General features: G+C 45.8%; 2 protein-coding genes across 2 annotated transcripts in view; one reads left to right on the top strand and one right to left on the bottom strand.

Annotated features, from left to right (window-relative positions):
- Positions 1–17,052: 17,052 nt before the first annotated feature.
- sdf2 (stromal cell-derived factor 2) lies at positions 17,053–19,637 on the bottom strand. The gene is made up of 3 exons (XM_038965340.1): positions 19,063–19,637; positions 18,688–18,884; positions 17,053–18,075 (listed from the first exon to the last, which is right to left on the bottom strand). Exons 1-3 carry the CDS (start codon positions 19,235–19,237, stop codon positions 17,773–17,775), a joined length of 675 nt encoding a protein of 224 aa, XP_038821268.1. The 5' UTR covers positions 19,238–19,637; the 3' UTR covers positions 17,053–17,772.
- Positions 19,573–19,735, top strand: part of supt6h (SPT6 homolog, histone chaperone and transcription elongation factor) — a 28,951-nt gene continuing 28,788 nt past the window's right edge. The window contains exon 1 of the mRNA XM_038964766.1: positions 19,573–19,710. The gene's annotated coding sequence lies outside the window, so the exon portion shown is untranslated. The remainder of the gene's footprint in view (positions 19,711–19,735) is intronic.

Below are 19,735 nucleotides of genomic sequence, written 5' to 3' on the forward strand. Positions count from 1 at the left end.
GAGTCCTAACAGCAGTCCCGACACCTTACCACTGCTACAGCTGACTATCAGCGAAACCTTGTCTGGCAGCGAAACAGTTCATACAGCCCCATTTACTGCTTTTTTTAAAAACATAGCTGATATGGCTGACTTGTGGTTTCTCCTGACAACTGACATGTACAAACTATGGCATAAGGGAACAACGAGCAGATAAGAGGCAATTCGTAATTTGGATTAAGACATTAATGAGTGAGCACGGATGTAGTCAACATAATTATTTGTTCAGCACTTTTCAAATGTGCAGCGACAGAATTCTCCCTGTACAGTGTTCTCCCTGTACAGTGTTCTCCCTGTACACCAAGTTCAGAACCGTAGGATAAATAAAGGGGCATATAAGCAGACAATGAAAGCTCTTACAATATTCGATGATTACGTTTCTCTACAACAGGCTATAGGCTACATGTGCACGTGCACCACCAAGTCAGAACAGTAGGTGAAATTAAGAGGGGATAACAGACCAAATGATTAGCGTGAGGCAGATGGGCTACTAACAGCTTTTACACAACATACACTTAGTATTACTTTCTTAGCTACAGTATACTTACAGTGGCTTGTGAAAGTATTCACCCCCCTTGGCATTTTTCCTATTTTGTTGCCTTACAACCTGGAATTCCAATAGATTTTTGGGGGGTTTGTATCAGTTGATTTACACAACATGCCTACCACTTTGAAGATGCAAAATATATTTTTTGTGAAACAAACAAGAAATAAGACCCCCCAAAAAGAAAACTTGAGCGTGCATAACTATTCATCCTCCCCAAAGTCAATACTTTGTAGAGCCACCTTTTACAACAAAAGCACATCTAGCCACTTGGATTTTTGCCCATTCCTCAAGGCAAAACTGCTCCAGCTCCTTCAAGTTGGATGCGTTTCGCTGGTGTACAGCAGTCATACCACAGATTCACAATTAGATTGAGGTCTGGGCTTTGACTAGGCCATTCCAAGACATTTAAATGTTTCCCCTTAAACCACTCGAGTGTTGCTTTAGCAGAATGCTTAGGGTCATTGTCCTGCTGGAAGGTGAACCTCCGTCCCAGTCTTAAATCTCTTGAAGACTGAAACAGGTTTCCCTCAAGAATTTCCCTGTTTTTAGCGCCATCCATCATTCCTTCAATTCTGACCAGTTTCCCAGTCCCTGCCAATGAAAAACATCCCCACAGCATGATGCTGCCACCACCATGATTCACTGTGGGGATGGTATTCTCGGGGTGATGGGAGGTGTTGGATTTGCACCAGATATAGCGTTTTCCTTGATGGCCAAATAGCTCAATTTTAGTCTCATCTGACCAGAGTACCTTCTTCCATATGTTTGGGGAGTCTCCCACATGCCTTTTGGCGAACACCAAATGTTTTTTTCTGGCCACTCTTCCGTAAAGCCCAGCTCTGTGGGGTGTACGGCTTAAAGTGGTCCTATGGACAGATACTCCAATCTCCACTGTGGAGCTTTGCAGCTCCTTCATGGTTATCTTTGGTCTCTTTATTGCCCCTCTGATTAATGCCCTCCTTGCCTGGTCTGTGAGTTTTGGTGGACAGCCCTCTCTTGGCAGGTTTGTTGTGGTACCGTATTCTTTCCATTTTTTAATAATGGATTTAATGGTGCTCCGTGGGCTGTTCAAAGTTCCAGATATTTTTTTATAACCCAACCCTGATCTGTACTTCTCCACAACTTTGTCCCAGACCTGTTTAGAATGCTCCTTGGTCTTCATAGTGCCGCTTGCTTGGTGGTGCCCCTTGCTTAGTGGTGTTGCAGACTCTGGGGCCTTTCAGAACAGGTGTATACAGTGGGGAGAACAAGTATTTGATACACTGCCGATTTTGCAGGTTTTCCTACTTACAAAGCATGTAGAGGTCTGTAATTTTTATCATCGGTACACTTCAACTGTGAGAGACGGAATCTAAAACAAAAATCCACAAAATCACATTGTATGATTTTTAAGTAATTCATTTGCATTACCTCTATGTGTCACGCCCTGACCTTAGATAGCCTTTTTATGTCTCTATTTGGTTTGGTCAGGGTGTGATTTGGGGTGGGCATTCTATGTTTTGTTTTCTATGATTTTGTGTTTCTATGTTTTGGCCGGGTATGGTTCTCAATCAGGGACAGCTGTCTATCGTTGTCTCTGATTGGGAACCATACTTAGGTAGCCCTTTTTCACTCCTTTCTGTGTGGGAAGTTGTCTTTGTTTGTGGCACCATAGCCCTTAAGCTTCACGGTCGTTTTTGTATGGTTTATTGTTTTGTTGGCGTCATTTTTAAAGAAAGGGAAAATGTGCACTCACCACGCTGCGCTTTGGTCAACTTCTTTTGACGGCCGTGATACGTATTTTCTGCTGGCTTGCCCCACCACAGAAAGCACTGAGCTAGGCTGAAACACCTGCATTTTGGAGCTGCCTTAATGAAGAAAACAAAAAAAGAGACCATGTTTGTATGCGGCTTTATTTACTCAATGAAATATATATAGTTTTTACATTGTTTGCAAACTGATATGTGACACTTATTAATGCCAAAATAACATGCAAAACAGGCAACCCCCCAAAATGTGGGGCTCTGCCCCACCTGCCCTGAATGATGGATCGCCACTGGCTGTAACGTATAACAAAATGTTGAAAAAGTGAAGGGGTCTGGATAATTTCCGAATGCACTTTATGTCAAAGTTTTGGTTCAAATGTCACTTCTGATCATGTTGTTCAGTGTCATCTGGTTTCTTTTTTGTCTGAAGGAGTAGCTGGATGTATCAGTGGATTTACCATGAACATGATGGTGTGGTGTACAACATCTATCACCTTTACCTTGTCCAGGTGTGTACAACATCTATCACCTTTACCTTGTCCAGGTGTTTACAACATCTATCACCTTTACCTTGTCCAGGTGTTTACAGCATCTATCACCTTTACCTTGTCCAGGTGTTTACAGCATCTATCACCTTTACCTTGTCCAGGTGTTTACAACATCTATCACCTTTACCTTGTCCAGGTGTTTACAACATCTATCACCTTTACCTTGTCCAGGTGTTTACAGCATCTATCACCTTTACCGTGTCCAGGTGTTTACAACATCTATCACCTTTACCTTGTCGAGGTGTTTACAACATCTATCACCTTTACCTTGTCCAGCTGTTTACAACATCTATCACCTTTACCTTGTCCAGGTGTTTACAACATCTATCACCTTTACCTTGTCCAGGTGTTTACAACATCTATCACCTTTACCTTGTCCAGGTGTTTACAACATCTATCACCTTTACCTTGTCCAGGTGTTTACAGCATCTATCACCTTTACCGTGTCCAGGTGTTTACAACATCTATCACCTTTACCTTGTCCAGGTGTTTACAACATCTATCACGTTTACCTTGTCCATGTGTTTACAACATCTATCACATTTACCTTGTCCAGGTGTTTACAACATCTATCACCTTTACCTTGTCCAGGTGTTTACAACATCTATCACCTTTACCTTGTCCAGGTGTTTACAACATCTATCACCTTTACCTTGTCCAGGTGTTTACAACATCTATCACCTTTACCTTGTCCAGGTGTTTACAACATCTATCACCTTTACCTTGTCCAGGTGTTTACAACATCTATCACCTTTACCTTTTCCAGGTGTTTACAACATCTATCACCTTTACCTTGTCCAGGTGTTTACAACATCTATCACCTTTACCTTGTCCAGGTGTTTACAGCATCTATCACCTTTACCTTGTCCAGGTGTTTACAACATCTATCACCTTTACCTTGTCCAGGTGTTTACAACATCTATCACCTTTACCTTGTCCAGGTGTTTACAACATCTATCACCTTTACCTTGTCCAGGTGTTTACAACATCTATCACCTTTACCTTGTCCAGGTGTTTACAACATCTATCATCTTTACCTTGTCCAGGTGTTTACAACATCTATCACCTTTACCTTGTCCAGGTGTTTACAACATCTATCACCTTTACCTTGTCCAGGTGTTTACAACATCTATCACATTTACCTTGTCCATGTGTTTACAACATCTATCACATTTACCTTGTCCATGTGTTTACAACATCTATCACATTTACCTTGTCCAGGTGTTTACAACATATATCACCTTTACCTTGTCCAGGTGTTTACAACATCTATCACCTTTACCTTGTCCAGGTGTGTACAACGTCTATCACCTTTACCTTGTCCAGGTGTTTACAACATCTATCACCTTTACCTTGTCCAGGTGTTTACAACATCTATCACCTTTACCTTGTCCAGGTGTTTACAGCATCTATCACCTTTACCTTGTCCAGGTGTTTACAGCATCTATCACCTTTACCTTGTCCAGGTGTTTACAGCATCTATCACCTTTACCTTGTCCAGGTGTTTACAGCATCTATCACCTTTACCTTGTCCAGGTGTTTACAACATCTATCACCTTTACCTTGTCCAGGTGTTTACAACATCTATCACCTTTACCTTGTCCAGGTGTTTACAGCATATATCACCTTTACCTTGTCCAGGTGTTTACAGCATCTATCACCTTTACCTTGTCCGGGTGTTTACAACATCTATCACATTTACCTTGTCCAGGTGTTTACAACATCTATCACCTTTACCTTGTCCAGGTGTTGTCCAGGTGTTTACAACATCTATCACCTTTACCTTTTCCAGGTGTTTACAACATCTATCACCTTTACCTTGTCCAGGTGTTTACAACATCTGTCACCTTTACCTTGTCCAGGTGTTTACAGCATCTATCACCTTTACCTTGTCCAGGTGTTTACAACATCTATCACCTTTACCTTGTCCAGGTGTTTACAACATCTATCACCTTTACCTTTTCCAGGTGTTTACAACATCTATCACATTTACCTTGTCCAGGTGTTTACAACATATATCACCTTTACCTTGTCCAGGTGTTTACAACATCTATCACCTTTACCTTGTCCAGGTGTGTACAACGTCTATCACCTTTACCTTGTCCAGGTGTTTACAACATCTATCACCTTTACCTTGTCCAGGTGTTTACAACATCTATCATCTTTACCTTGTCCAGGTGTTTACAACATCTATCATCTTTACCTTGTCCAGGTGTTTACAACATCTATCACATTTACCTTGTCCAGGTGTTTACAACATCTATCACCTTTACCTTGTCCAGGTGTTTACAACATCTATCACATTTACCTTGTCCATGTGTTTACAACATCTATCACATTTACCTTGTCCATGTGTTTACAACATCTATCACATTTACCTTGTCCAGGTGTTTACAACATCTATCACCTTTACCTTGTCCAGGTGTTTACAACATCTATCACCTTTACCTTGTCCAGGTGTTTACAACATCTATCACCTTTACCTTGTCCAGGTGTTTACAACATCTTTCACCTTTACCTTGTCCAGGTGTTTACAACATCTATCACCTTTACCTTGTCCAGGTGTTTACAACATCTATCACCTTTACCTTGTCCAGGTGTTTACAACATCTATCACCTTTACCTTGTCCAGGTGTTTACAGCATCTATCACCTTTACCTTGTCCAGGTGTTTACAACATCTATCACCTTTACCTTGTCCAGGTGTTTACAACATCTATCACCTTTACCTTGTCCAGGTGTTTACAACATCTATCACCTTTACCTTGTCCAGGTGTTTACAACATCTATCATCTTTACCTTGTCCAGGTGTTTACAACATCTATCACATTTACCTTGTCCAGGTGTTTACAACATCTATCACCTTTATCTTGTCCAGGTGTTTACAACATCTATCACATTTACCTTGTCCATGTGTTTACAACATCTATCACATTTACCTTGTCCATGTGTTTACAACATCTATCACATTTACCTTGTCCAGGTGTTTACAACATCTATCACCTTTACCTTGTCCAGGTGTTTACAACATCTATCACCTTTACCTTGTCCAGGTGTGTACAACATCTATCACCTTTACCTTGTCCAGGTGTTTACAACATCTATCACCTTTACCTTGTCCAGGTGTTTACAACATCTATCATCTTTACCTTGTCCAGGTGTTTACAGCATCTATCACCTTTACCGTGTCCAGGTGTTTACAACATCTATCACCTTTACCTTGTCCAGGTGTTTACAGCATCTATCACCTTTACCTTGTCCAGATGTTTACAGCATCTATCACCTTTACCTTGTCCAGGTGTTTACACCATCTATCACCTTTACCTTGTCCAGGTGTTTACAGCATCTATCACCTTTACCTTGTCCAGGTGTTTACAACATCTATCACCTTTACCTTGTCCAGGTGTTTACAACATCTATCACCTTTACCTTGTCCAGGTGTTTACAGCATCTATCACCTTTACCTTGTCCAGGTGTTTACAACATCTATCACATTTACCTTTTCCAGGTGTTTACAACATCTATCACCTTTATCTTGTCCAGGTGTTTACAACATCTATCACATTTACCTTGTCCAGGTGTTTACAACATCTATCACCTTTACCTTGTCCAGGTGTTTACAGCATCTATCACCTTTACCTTGTCCAGGTGTTTACAACATCTATCACATTTACCTTGTCCAGGTGTTTACAACATCTATCACCTTTACCTTGTCCAGGTGTTGTCCAGGTGTTTACAACATCTATCACCTTTACCTTTTCCAGGTGTTTACAACATCTATCACCTTTACCTTGTCCAGGTGTTTACAACATCTGTCACCTTTACCTTGTCCAGGTGTTTACAGCATCTATCACCTTTACCTTGTCCAGGTGTTTACAACATCTATCACCTTTACCTTGTCCAGGTGTTTACAACATCTATCACCTTTACCTTTTCCAGGTGTTTACAACATCTATCACCTTTACCTTGTCCAGGTGTTTACAACATCTATCATCTTTACCTTGTCCAGGTGTTTACAACATCTATCATCTTTACCTTGTCCAGGTGTTTACAACATCTATCACATTTACCTTGTCCAGGTGTTTACAACATCTATCACCTTTACCTTGTCCAGGTGTTTACAACATCTATCACATTTACCTTGTCCATGTGTTTACAACATCTATCACATTTACCTTGTCCATGTGTTTACAACATCTATCACATTTACCTTGTCCAGGTGTTTACAACATCTATCACCTTTACCTTGTCCAGGTGTTTACAACATCTATCACCTTTACCTTGTCCAGGTGTTTACAACATCTATCACCTTTACCTTGTCCAGGTGTTTACAACATCTTTCACCTTTACCTTGTCCAGGTGTTTACAACATCTATCACCTTTACCTTGTCCAGGTGTTTACAACATCTATCACCTTTACCTTGTCCAGGTGTTTACAACATCTATCACCTTTACCTTGTCCAGGTGTTTACAGCATCTATCACCTTTACCTTGTCCAGGTGTTTACAACATCTATCACCTTTACCTTGTCCAGGTGTTTACAACATCTATCACCTTTACCTTGTCCAGGTGTTTACAACATCTATCACCTTTACCTTGTCCAGGTGTTTACAACATCTATCATCTTTACCTTGTCCAGGTGTTTACAACATCTATCACATTTACCTTGTCCAGGTGTTTACAACATCTATCACCTTTATCTTGTCCAGGTGTTTACAACATCTATCACATTTACCTTGTCCATGTGTTTACAACATCTATCACATTTACCTTGTCCAGGTGTTTACAACATCTATCACATTTACCTTGTCCAGGTGTTTACAACATCTATCACCTTTACCTTGTCCAGGTGTTTACAACATCTATCACCTTTACCTTGTCCAGGTGTGTACAACATCTATCACCTTTACCTTGTCCAGGTGTTTACAACATCTATCACCTTTACCTTGTCCAGGTGTTTACAACATCTATCATCTTTACCTTGTCCAGGTGTTTACAGCATCTATCACCTTTACCGTGTCCAGGTGTTTACAACATCTATCACCTTTACCTTGTCCAGGTGTTTACAGCATCTATCACCTTTACCTTGTCCATGTGTTTACAGCATCTATCACCTTTACCTTGTCCAGGTGTTTACAGCATCTATCACCTTTACCTTGTCCAGGTGTTTACAACATCTATCACCTTTACCTTGTCCAGGTGTTTACAACATCTATCACCTTTACCTTGTCCAGGTGTTTACAGCATCTATCACCTTTACCTTGTCCAGGTGTTTACAGCATCTATCACCTTTACCTTGTCCAGGTGTTTACAGCATCTATCACATTTACCTTGTCCAGGTGTTTACAACATCTATCACCTTTACCTTGTCCAGATGTTTACAACATCTATCACCTTTACCTTGTCCAGGTGTGTACAACATCTATCACCTTTACCTTGTCCAGGTGTTTACAGCATCTATCACCTTTACCTTGTCCAGGTGTTTACAACATCTATCACCTTTACCTTGTCCAGGTGTTTACATCATCTATCACCTTTACCTTGTCCAGGTGTTTACAGCATCTATCACCTTTACCTTGTCCAGGTGTTTACAACATCTATCACCTTTACCTTGTCCAGGTGTTTACAGCATCTATCACCTTTACCTTGTCCAGATGTTTACAGCATCTATCACCTTTACCTTGTCCAGGTGTTTACACCATCTATCACCTTTACCTTGTCCAGGTGTTTACAGCATCTATCACCTTTACCTTGTCCAGGTGTTTACAACATCTATCACCTTTACCTTGTCCAGGTGTTTACAACATCTATCACCTTTACCTTGTCCAGGTGTTTACAGCATCTATCACCTTTACCTTGTCCAGGTGTTTACAACATCTATCACATTTACCTTTTCCAGGTGTTTACAACATCTATCACCTTTATCTTGTCCAGGTGTTTACAACATCTATCACATTTACCTTGTCCAGGTGTTTACAACATCTATCACCTTTACCTTGTCCAGGTGTTTACACTACATCACAGGTGAGTCATGTAACTCAAAGACTACATGGAGAGATCAGACGCCCAGGTGACCGCACTGCAGAGACACAGCCAATCAGCAGCTAACCCTGAGGAGAGGGAGGGGCTACTGGTATTGGACTCCCATGACATTGAAGCTACTTAACATTGTTATAAAGGCCACTTAACAGTGTCATATGCATGACATAACATAATACACATTAGTTACAAGAGAGATTTGTTGAACAATGCATTAAAATATTACAGTTAAGGCTGTCTAATGTTGTCTAGAAACACCTCAAGGAGGACATTATACAACATATTGCTGTTGGTTCATGTCAACATTACTAAGGTAACCCCAATCATTTCCCCAGTGTATATTATGTCTGAGGAACAGTCTCTTTGGGTTCAGACAGCCCATTTCTCTCACATCTCCTCCTTCATACTCTACACACAGGTCCTAGAGCACTACAGACACACCCGCTATGACTGTACACACCCCAAGGTGGGGAACACACGTCACACAGGAATGCAAACACAGACGCACGCACGCACACACACACACACACAGCTCTATGTCATTTCATGGAGTTCTATATCAGGTTCTTGAGTTCTATGTCACATTTGAGTTCTATGCCCTGAGTGTTCCTTCTGTGCACTACCAGTGGGCCAAGGAGCACATCTACCTGTTGGCCAGTCTTTGTGAGGAGAATATTCCACTGGAATGGTGAAGTCTACCTCTGTCACTGTGAGTCTGGGTCAATAAAATTCTAGTCTTTCACTCAAACGTGTATGCATATTGAATAGTCAAACTCTCTTTATGTCAAGGGCTCTATATTCAATCAGTATCGCGGAAGTTCAGCATTGCAGCGTGATTGAAATTTAAAGGCAATTTCCTCGAGTTAGCCAAGACTGCATTCATGGTAAACAGTGCATATGTCCCTCATATGTCGGCTCAATGGGAAATTAACTTTGCTTTTCTATTACGCAATCTGATCCAGATTGAATAGAGGCAAGTTGCTCCAATACTGTGTAGTTACATTGAAGTACATCATGTAAACGGTTGTGTATTACCTGTAGCTACAGAGTTACAGCTCTCACAATCTCCACGGCATTGAACATTAAAGATGCAGCCCAGGATCTAAAGCACTGACAAATTCATAACATATTGTATGAATTGGAATTCATAACATGTCATACCAATTGCAAAAAATACATATATATAAACTCAGCAAAAAAAGAAACGTCCCTTTTTCAGGACTCTGTCTTATAAAAAGATAAATCGTAAAAATCAAAATAACTTCACAGATCTTCATTGTAAAGGGTTTAAACACTGTTTCCCATGCTTGTTCAATGAACCATAAATAATTAATGAACATGCACCTGTGGAACGGTCGTTAAGACACTAACAGCTTACAGACGGTGAGGCAATTAAGGTCACAGTTATGAAAACAGGACACTAAAGAGGCCATTCTACTGACTCTGAAAAACACCAAAAGAAAGATGCCCAGGGTCCCTGCTCATCTGCGTGAACGTGCCTTAGGCATGCTGCAAGGAGGCATGAGGACTGCAGATGTGGTCAGGGCAATAAATTGCAAGTCCGTACTGTGAGACGCCTAAGACAGCGCTACAGGGAGACAGGACGGATAGCTGATCGTCCTCTCAGTGGCAGACCACGTGTAACAACACCTGCACAGGATCAGTACACCCGAACATCACACCTGCGGGACAGGTACAGGATGGCAACAACTGCCCGAGTTACACCAGGAACGCACAGTCCCTCGATCAATGCTCAGACTGTCCGCAATAGGCTGAGAGAGGCTGGACTGAGGGCTTGTAGGACTGTTGTAAGGCAGGTCCTCACCAGACATCACCGGCAACAACGTCGCCTATGGGCACAAACCCACCATCGCTGGACCAGACAGGACTGGCAAAAAGTGTTCTTCACTGACGAGTCGCGGTTTTGTCTCACCAGGGGTGATGGTCGGAATTGCATTTATCATCGAAGGAATGAGCGTTACACCGAGGCCTGTACCCTGGAGCGGGATCGATTTGGAGGTGGAGGATCCGTCATGGTCTGGCGCGGTGTGTCACAGCATCATCAGACTGAGCTTGGGACTTGTTCAGTTTATGTCTCAGTTGTTGAATATTGCTATTGATATGTTCATACAAATATTTACACATGATACGTTTTGACAGTGAGTACGTTCCTTTTGCTGAGTTTATATATATATATACACACACACTACCGTTCAAAAGTTTGGGGTCACTTAGAAATGTCCTTGTTTTTAAAAGGAAAGCACTGTTTTTGTCAATTAAAATAACATCAAATTGATCAAAAATACAGTGTAGACATTGTTAATGTTGTAAATTACTATTGTAGCTGGAAACAGATTTTTTTTATGGAATATCTACATAGGCGTACAGAGGCCCATTATCAGCAACCATCACTCCTGTGTTCCAGTGGCACGTTGTGTTAGCTAATCCAAGTTTATCCTTTAAAAAGGCTGATTCATGAAGATTCATGAAGATTCATGAATCAGACAGATTCATGAAATAGTACCCGCAAAACACCTGTCTCAACGTCAACAGTGAAGAGGCGACTCCGGGATGCTGGCCTTCTAGGCAGAGTTCCTCTGTCCAGTGTCTGTGTTCTTTTGCCCATCTTAATCTATTCTTTTTATTGGCCAGTCTGAAATATGGCTTTTTCTTTGCAACTCTGCCAAGAAAGACCAGCATCCCAGTCGCCTCTTCACTGTTGACGTTGAGACTGGTGTTTTGCGGGAACTATTTCATGAAGCTGCCAGTTGAGGACTTGTGAAGCGTCTGTTTCTCAAACTAGACACTCTAATGTACTTGTCCTCTTGCTCAGTTGTGCACCGGGGCCTCCCACTCTTTCTATTCTGGTTAGACAGTTTGCTCTGTTCTGTGAAGGGAGTAGCACACAGCTTTGTACGAGATCTTCAGTTTCTTGGCAATTTCTCACATGGAATAGCCTTCATTGCTCAGAGCAAGAATAGACTGACGAGTTTCAGAATAAGGTTCTTTGTTTCTGTCCATTTTGAGCCTGTAATCGAACCCATAAATGCTGATGCTCCAGATAACTAGTCTAAAGAAGGCCAGTATTATTGCTTCTTTAATCAAAACAACAGTTTTCAGCAGTGCTAACATAATTACAAAAGGGTTTTCTAATGATCAATTACCTTTTAAAATGATAAACTTGGATTAGCTAACACAACGTGCCATTGGAACACAGGAGGGATGGTTGCTGATAATGGGCCTCTGTACACCTATGTAGATATTCCATTAAAAATCAGCCATTTCCAGCTACAATAGTGATTTACAACATTAACAATCTCTACACCGTATTTCTGATCAATTTGATGTTATTTTAATGGACAACATTTTTTGCTTTTCTTTTAAAAACAAGGACATTTCTAAGTGATCCCAAACTTTTGAACGGTAGTGTGTGTGTGTATATATATATATATAAATAAATATTTTTTGCAGGACGTAACATATCATACAGTAATGCACAACTGTGCACAATTTTCAGGGACCCGTTTTGGCTCGTGACATGAGCACTACTTTCAAAACTTCTGGCTGAAATTATACAAAATCTCTGGAGCATCACTTTCAGTGTTGTTATGTCTCTGTAATAAAAAAGTATTAAGAGCCATTGATGAAGAGGGTAGAAATCTGAAGAGAGAAGACCTTTCCTGACTTGACTATACAAACGAGTTACGTCATCAACCAAGGACAGACAGAGAACATAACACTGGTTAGCACAAAACATCCATTTAATCTGAGGTATCTATTACAATCATGTTCAAGTCTTGTGAAAACAAACCTTTGTGTTGAAATGAACCCTCACAGACAGCTGATAGAAAACACTTTGTAAGACCCATGTCAGACCAGACAGGCTGTAGCTGTCAACCCCTGGGACAATGACAGCGTGGCTGGGGTCAATTCCAATCTAATTCTGTTAGTTCTAGAAGGTGAATTGAGAAATACTAGACTCAAAAAGTGCCTTTCGTTTTCAACGGGGACGTTCCTTTCCGTTCTTCAATTGGAATTATGATTCAGGTTCTGAATTTCCTGAATGGAATCGACTCCTACCACTGACTGTGACATAATACTGTAGTGGACAGAGAATTATGGTACACTTCATGTTTCAGCTTAGTCAATGGAAGGGATATGTAATACTGTATGGACTTAAACTGAAAGCAAGTCAAACAAAGAAACAGTACTTGTTCATGGTGAAGAAGAGAATTGTGGGGATAGGCAGTGTGCTAGGATTCAAATGTTTCTTTAAAATGGTTCAAACTGCTCCTCTTTATTAATACAACTACACTAGTTTGAATAGTAGAGAAATCGATAATGTAATACAGGCACCGTAACAAGGCTGTTGTTTTAAGTACGTTTGTAGACGCATAAGACTTGTTTCTTGAAATAAGCATTCTGGCCTCCATTTAGCGTTTTTGTGCACAATCAACACAAACCTACAGAATTGATATGGACCGTAGTCTGTTGTTGATCATATCAGGGGACCAACAAAGTCATATTTACCCTATTCTATAACCAGTCAGACATGGGGCGGCGCACCATCTTAGAGGCACTACCAAAATGGCCATGTAGCACCTCTGACATACAGAACAATAAAATCACTAGCTGTTTTTGTTCTGGTGTCTCACATACATTTACATGTCTATGTTGAAGTACCACGTTGGGAGGAGGTGTGTGGAGGGGAGAGTACCACGCTGGGAGGAGGTGTGTGGAGGGGAGAGTACCACGTTGGGAGGAGGTGTGTGGAGGGGAGAGTACCACGCTGGGAGGAGGTGTGTGGAGGGGAGAGTACCACGCTGGGAGGAGGTGTGTGGAGGGGAGAGTACCACGCTGGGAGGAGGTGTGTGGAGGGGAGAGTACCACGCTGGGAGGAGGTGTGTGGAGGGGAGAGTACCACGTTGGGAGGAGGTGTGTGGAGGGGAGAGTACCACGCTGGGAGGAGGTGTGTGGAGGGGAGAGTACCACGTTGGGAGGAGGTGTGTGGAGGGGAGAGTACCACGCTGGGAGGAGGTGTGTGGAGGGGAGAGTACCACGCTGGGAGGAGGTGTGTGGAGGGGAGAGTACCACGCTGGGAGGAGGTGTGTGGAGGGGAGAGTACCACGCTGGGAGGAGGTGTGTGGAGGGGAGAGTACCACGCTGGGAGGAGGTGTGTGGAGGGGAGAGTACCACGCTGGGAGGAGGTGTGTGGAGGGGAGAGTACCACGTTGGGAGGAGGTGTGTGGAGGGGAGAGTACCACGCTGGGAGGAGGTGTGTGGAGGGGAGAGTACCACGCTGGGAGGAGGTGTGTGGAGGGGAGAGTACCACACTGGGAGGAGGTGTGTGGAGGGGAGAGTACCACGCTGGGAGGAGGTGTGTGGAGGGGAGAGTACCACGTTGGGAGGAGGTGTGTGGAGGGGAGAGTACCACGTTGGGAGGAGGTGTGTGGAGGGGAGAGTACCACGTTGGGAGGAGGTGTGTGGAGGGGAGAGTACCACGTTGGGAGGAGGTGTGTGGAGGGGAGAGTACCACGCTGGGAGGAGGTGTGTGGAGGGGAGAGTACCACGCTGGGAGGAGGTGTGTGGAGGGGAGAGTACCACGTTGGGAGGAGGTGTGTGGAGGGGAGAGTACCACGCTGGGAGGAGGTGTGTGGAGGGGAGAGTACCACGCTGGGAGGAGGTGTGTGGAGGGGAGAGTACCACGTTGGGAGGAGGTGTGTGGAGGGGAGAGTACCACGCTGGGAGGAGGTGTGTGGAGGGGAGAGTACCACGTTGGGAGGAAGTGTGTGGAGGGGAGAGTACCACGCTGGGAGGAGGTGTGTGGAGGGGAGAGTACCACGCTGGGAGGAGGTGTGTGGAGGGGAGAGTACCACGTTGGGAGGAGGTGTGTGGAGGGGAGAGTACCACGTTGGGAGGAAGTGTGTGGAGGGGAGAGTACCACGCTGGGAGGAGGTGTGTGGAGGGGAGAGTACCACGTTGGGAGGAAGTGTGTGGAGGGGAGAGTACCACGCTGGGAGGAGGTGTGTGGAGGGGAGAGTACCACGCTGGGAGGAGGTGTGTGGAGGGGAGAGTACCACGTTGGGAGGTGGTGTGTGGAGGGGAGAGTACCACGCTGGGAGGAGGTGTGTGGAGGGGAGAGTACCACGCTGGGAGGAGGTGTGTGGAGGGGAGAGTACCACGTTGGGAGGAGGTGTGTGGAGGGGAGAGTACCACGCTGGGAGGAGGTGTGTGGAGGGGAGAGTACCACGTTGGGAGGAAGTGTGTGGAGGGGAGAGTACCACGCTGGGAGGAGGTGTGTGGAGGGGAGAGTACCACGCTGGGAGGAGGTGTGTGGAGGGGAGAGTACCACGTTGGGAGGAGGTGTGTGGAGGGGAGAGTACCACGTTGGGAGGAAGTGTGTGGAGGGGAGAGTACCACGCTGGGAGGAGGTGTGTGGAGGGGAGAGTACCACGCTGGGAGGAGGTGTGTGGAGGGGAGAGTACCACGTTGGGAGGTGGTGTGTGGAGGGGAGAGTACCACGCTGGGAGGAGGTGTGTGGAGGGGAGAGTACCACGCTGGGAGGAGGTGTGTGGAGGGGAGAGTACCACGTTGGGAGGAGGTGTGTGGAGGGGAGAGTACCACGTTGGGAGGAGGTGTGTGGAGGGGAGAGTACCACGTTGGGAGGAAGTGTGTGGAGGGGAGAGTACCACGCTGGGAGGAGGTGTGTGGAGGGGAGAGTACCACGTTGGGAGGAGGTGTGTGGAGGGGAGAGTACCACGCTGGGAGGAGGTGTGTGGAGGGGAGAGTACCACGCTGGGAGGAGGTGTGTGGAGGGGAGAGTACCACGTTGGGAGGTGGTGTGTGGAGGGGAGAGTACCATGTTGGGAGGAGGTGTGTGGAGGGGAGAGTACCACACTGGGAGGAGGTGTGTGGAGGGGAGAGTACCACACTGGGAGGAGGTGTGGAGGGGAGAGTACCACGTTGGGAGGAGGTGTGTGGAGGGGAGAGTACCACGTTGGGAGGAGGTGTGTGGAGGGGAGAGTACCACGTTGGGAGGAGGTGTGTGGAGGGGAGAGTACCACGTTGGGAGGAGGTGTGTGGAGGGGAGAGTACCACGCTGGGAGGAGGTGTGTGGAGGGGAGAGTACCACGTTGGGAGGAGGTGTGTGGAGGGGAGAGTACCACGTTGGGAGGTGGTGTGTGGAGGGGAGAGTACCACGTTGGGAGGTGGTGTGTGGAGGGGAGAGTACCACGTTGGGAGGTGGTGTGTGGAGGGGAGAGTACCACGTTGGGAGGTGGTGTGTGGAGGGGAGAGTACCACGTTGGGAGGTGGTGTGTGGAGGGGAGAGTACCACGTTGGGAGGAGGTGTGTGGAGGGGAGAGTACCACGCTGGGAGGAGGTGTGTGGAGGGGAGAGTACCACGCTGGGAGGAGGTGTGTGGAGGGGAGAGTACCACGTTGGGAGGAGGTGTGTGGAGGGGAGAGTACCACGCTGGGAGGTGGTGTGTGGAGGGGAGAGTACCACGCTGGGAGGTGGTGTGTGGAGGGGAGAGTACCACGCTGGGAGGAGGTGTGTGGAGGGGAGAGTACCACGTTGGGAGGAGGTGTGTGGAGGGGAGAGTACCACGCTGGGAGGTGGTGTGTGGAGGGGAGAGTACCACGTTGGGAGGTGGTGTGTGGAGGGGAGAGTACCACGCTGGGAGGTGGTGTGTGGAGGGGAGAGTACCACGTTGGGAGGAGGTGTGTGGAGGGGAGAGTACCACGCTGGGAGGAGGTGTGTGGAGGGGAGAGTACCACGCTGGGAGGAGGTGTGTGGAGGGGAGAGTACCACGTTGGGAGGAGGTGTGTGGAGGGGAGAGTACCACGTTGGGAGGTGGTGTGTGGAGGGGAGAGTACCACGTTGGGAGGAGGTGTGTGGAGGGGAGAGTACCACGCTGGGAGGAGGTGTGTGGAGGGGAGAGTACCACGTTGGGAGGAGGTGTGTGGAGGGGAGAGTACCACGTTGGGAGGAGGTGTGTGGAGGGGAGAGTACCACGTTGGGAGGAGGTGTGTGGAGGGGAGAGTACCACGTTGGGAGGAGGTGTGTGGAGGGGAGAGTACCACGCTGGGAGGAGGTGTGGAGGGGAGAGTACCACGCTGGGAGGTGGTGTGTGGAGGGGAGAGTACCACGCTGGGAGGAGGTGTGTGGAGGGGAGAGTACCACGCTGGGAGGAGGTGTGGAGGGGAGAGTACCACGTTGGGAGGAGGTGTGTGGAGGGGAAATAGAAAATAGTATTTACTACATCTTGTAGCAGCATTCGTTTAGTGTATCAAATAGTCTCTGTTGATGAGGTCAGGTGACAGAGATTGGATTGATCAAAGAGTTCTGTAGTTGTCCTGGCAACCCCCAGATTATATCCACTGTGCGTTAGAGTGTCCTCAAAACAGAGGGAGTTGAGTAAGAAACAGGTAGGCAGACAACTAAGTTGATTTGGATACAGGGTCCAGAGGAGATCACAACTCTGGGTGGGTGGGTGGGGGGGAGGAGAGAGAGAGCGAGAGAGCGACAACAGGGAGGAAAATGGTATATAGAGCCAGGTCAGGTTGATTGAGAATCAAAACTCTGTGCAGAGGATGGCTATAGTCAGTCCGTGTGTGGAGGATGGCTGTAGTCAGATCAGAATTCTGTGTGTAGAGGATGGCTGTAGTCAGATCAGAATTCTGTGTGTAGAGGATGGCTGTAGTCAGATCAGAATTCTGTGTGTAGAGGATGGCTGTAGTCAGATCAGAATTCTGTGTGTAGAGGATGGCTGTAGTCAGATCAGAATTCTGTGTGTAGAGGATGGCTGTAGTCAGATCAGAATTCTGTGTGTCGTGGATGGCTGTAGTCTGATTGAATCAGAACTCTGTGTGTAGAGGATGGCTGTAGTCCTTGTTCCCTAGTGGGCTTTCACTGGGCTTCATATAGACCCCCTCCATGGCCCTCCACAGGCTGTGCTGGCTGGGGCCCGTCATGGCGTGCACTTCCCTCTGCCCGTGGATGGGCCGGCCATACTGCTCCCCCGTAATCGATAGCAATGCATCGGTGGAGGCGTGCTGGAAGCGGACAGCCTCCTCGCGCTGCCACACCGCCCCTCCACACTGCACCGTCCACTCATCCAGGTGGTCTCCTTCTCCCTCCTCACCAAACGCACTCACCTCCTGAGAGAGGGGGGAGAGGGAGAGAAAGCACGGGGGAGGGAGAAAGAGGATCAGAGAAAGCATGAACAATTATACAATGATATATCTTTTTAGTATTGTAGTTAGTGATTGAGGGGGACAGAGAGCAGGGCATCCCTGAAGTTACAGGTCAAGGACAACACACCCTACAACCTCCTGTGCCATGAAGGTCCAGACCTCTTGTGATACATGGTGATACACTTATCTCCACACAGTGAGCGAGGCTAAAGTGTTTCAAAACAGAATAAACAAATATTGACTTAGCCTTTTCCCCCAAATGACAGCCTATTCCCTATACCCTTCAAACTCGACTCTGGACCTCGAAGACAGTTCCACTGCCCTTTTTCATTGTTTCCCCTAATCAGGGACTGATCTAGACCTGTGACACCAGTTGTGTGCAAAATAATTATCAGGTAGAACAGACAACCAGCAGGCTCCGGACCTCGTAGGGTATGAGTTGAGTACCCCTGCGCTATCCAGAGCACTACTTTTGACCAGAACCATATGGGCCCTTTTTAACTATAGCCATATGGGCCCTGGTCTAAATAGGGAATAGGGTGTCATTTGGGTCACAAACATGATGTTTCCCTTGACCTGGTTGGAGGAAAGCGGAGAGGAGAAGTAGTGGCTGTGCAGGTTGCGTCCAGTGTTGACATGTGTGAGGCGGATGGTCTGACCACACTTAATAGGAGTCCCCCGGTGACACAGGGCCCCGCTGGTGCCCCGTACACTCCAGTAACTGTTACTGTCCTCCACCGTGGTCACGCCTGTTACTGACTGCTGCCCGCTGCCTGGCAGGACAGAGAGAGACCAATACATCGTCAGGCAAACAGAAACATGAGTGAGAACAATGGAGAAGAGAGAGAATATAATCAAGTCAAGCTGTTTTCCATTTCTCTGTATCCAAGCTATAGTTAGCTACTAGTAGACGCTGGCAGTTGGCTAACTAGCAAGAACACATTGACTCACCGGAGCCGTAGCGCACGTCGTGAGAGTGCAGTCTGACATTGTGCTTTACATTTAACAGCTTCACGACCGAGCCGCAAGTCACAAAGCTTAGTTCCGTCCCGAGCGATAGCCCAAATAAACATGTTAATAAGAAAGCGCTCAATAAAAAGTGTGAATGACCAGTACAGTTATCCATTACCGCTCGCAGCTGCCACTCAACTCAGCGATTTTCATTAGTTTATGCTACGTCATCAAAACGGTACAGTGGGGAAGGAGGGATAATATGACAGCTCCCCCTGCTGGCGCGGATTAGTCACTTTAGATGAAAAGTGATGGGGCTTTTGTGGGTTTCGTTATAACTTTAAAGTACTTATGAGTCTACTTCGTTTGTTTACGTTGAAATCAACACTTGTTAGTTCGTTATTTTCCTTTTATCGCTGCGGAACGTGGTCGCAGGACTTGACGTTATAATATTGTCCACCAGAGGGAGTGGATGGGCTCCACGAGCAAAAACCACTTCACACAGAGTCGGAAGTTTCCTTACCACCGGAATTCAACACGCCGCTATTCATCAGCCATTTTTATTATTAGAAGCTGTTCGAAAATATAGCATAGCAACATATCCTTCTACATTTCAAGGATTTAGGTCAAGTATCGTCGCAGGGAGAAGTAAGTTATTTTAACAAAGGAGTTT

The sequence above is a fragment of the Salvelinus namaycush genome, chromosome 26 (genome assembly GCF_016432855.1).
Source record: "Salvelinus namaycush isolate Seneca chromosome 26, SaNama_1.0, whole genome shotgun sequence".
In the NCBI taxonomy this organism is placed as follows: domain Eukaryota; kingdom Metazoa; phylum Chordata; class Actinopteri; order Salmoniformes; family Salmonidae; genus Salvelinus; species Salvelinus namaycush.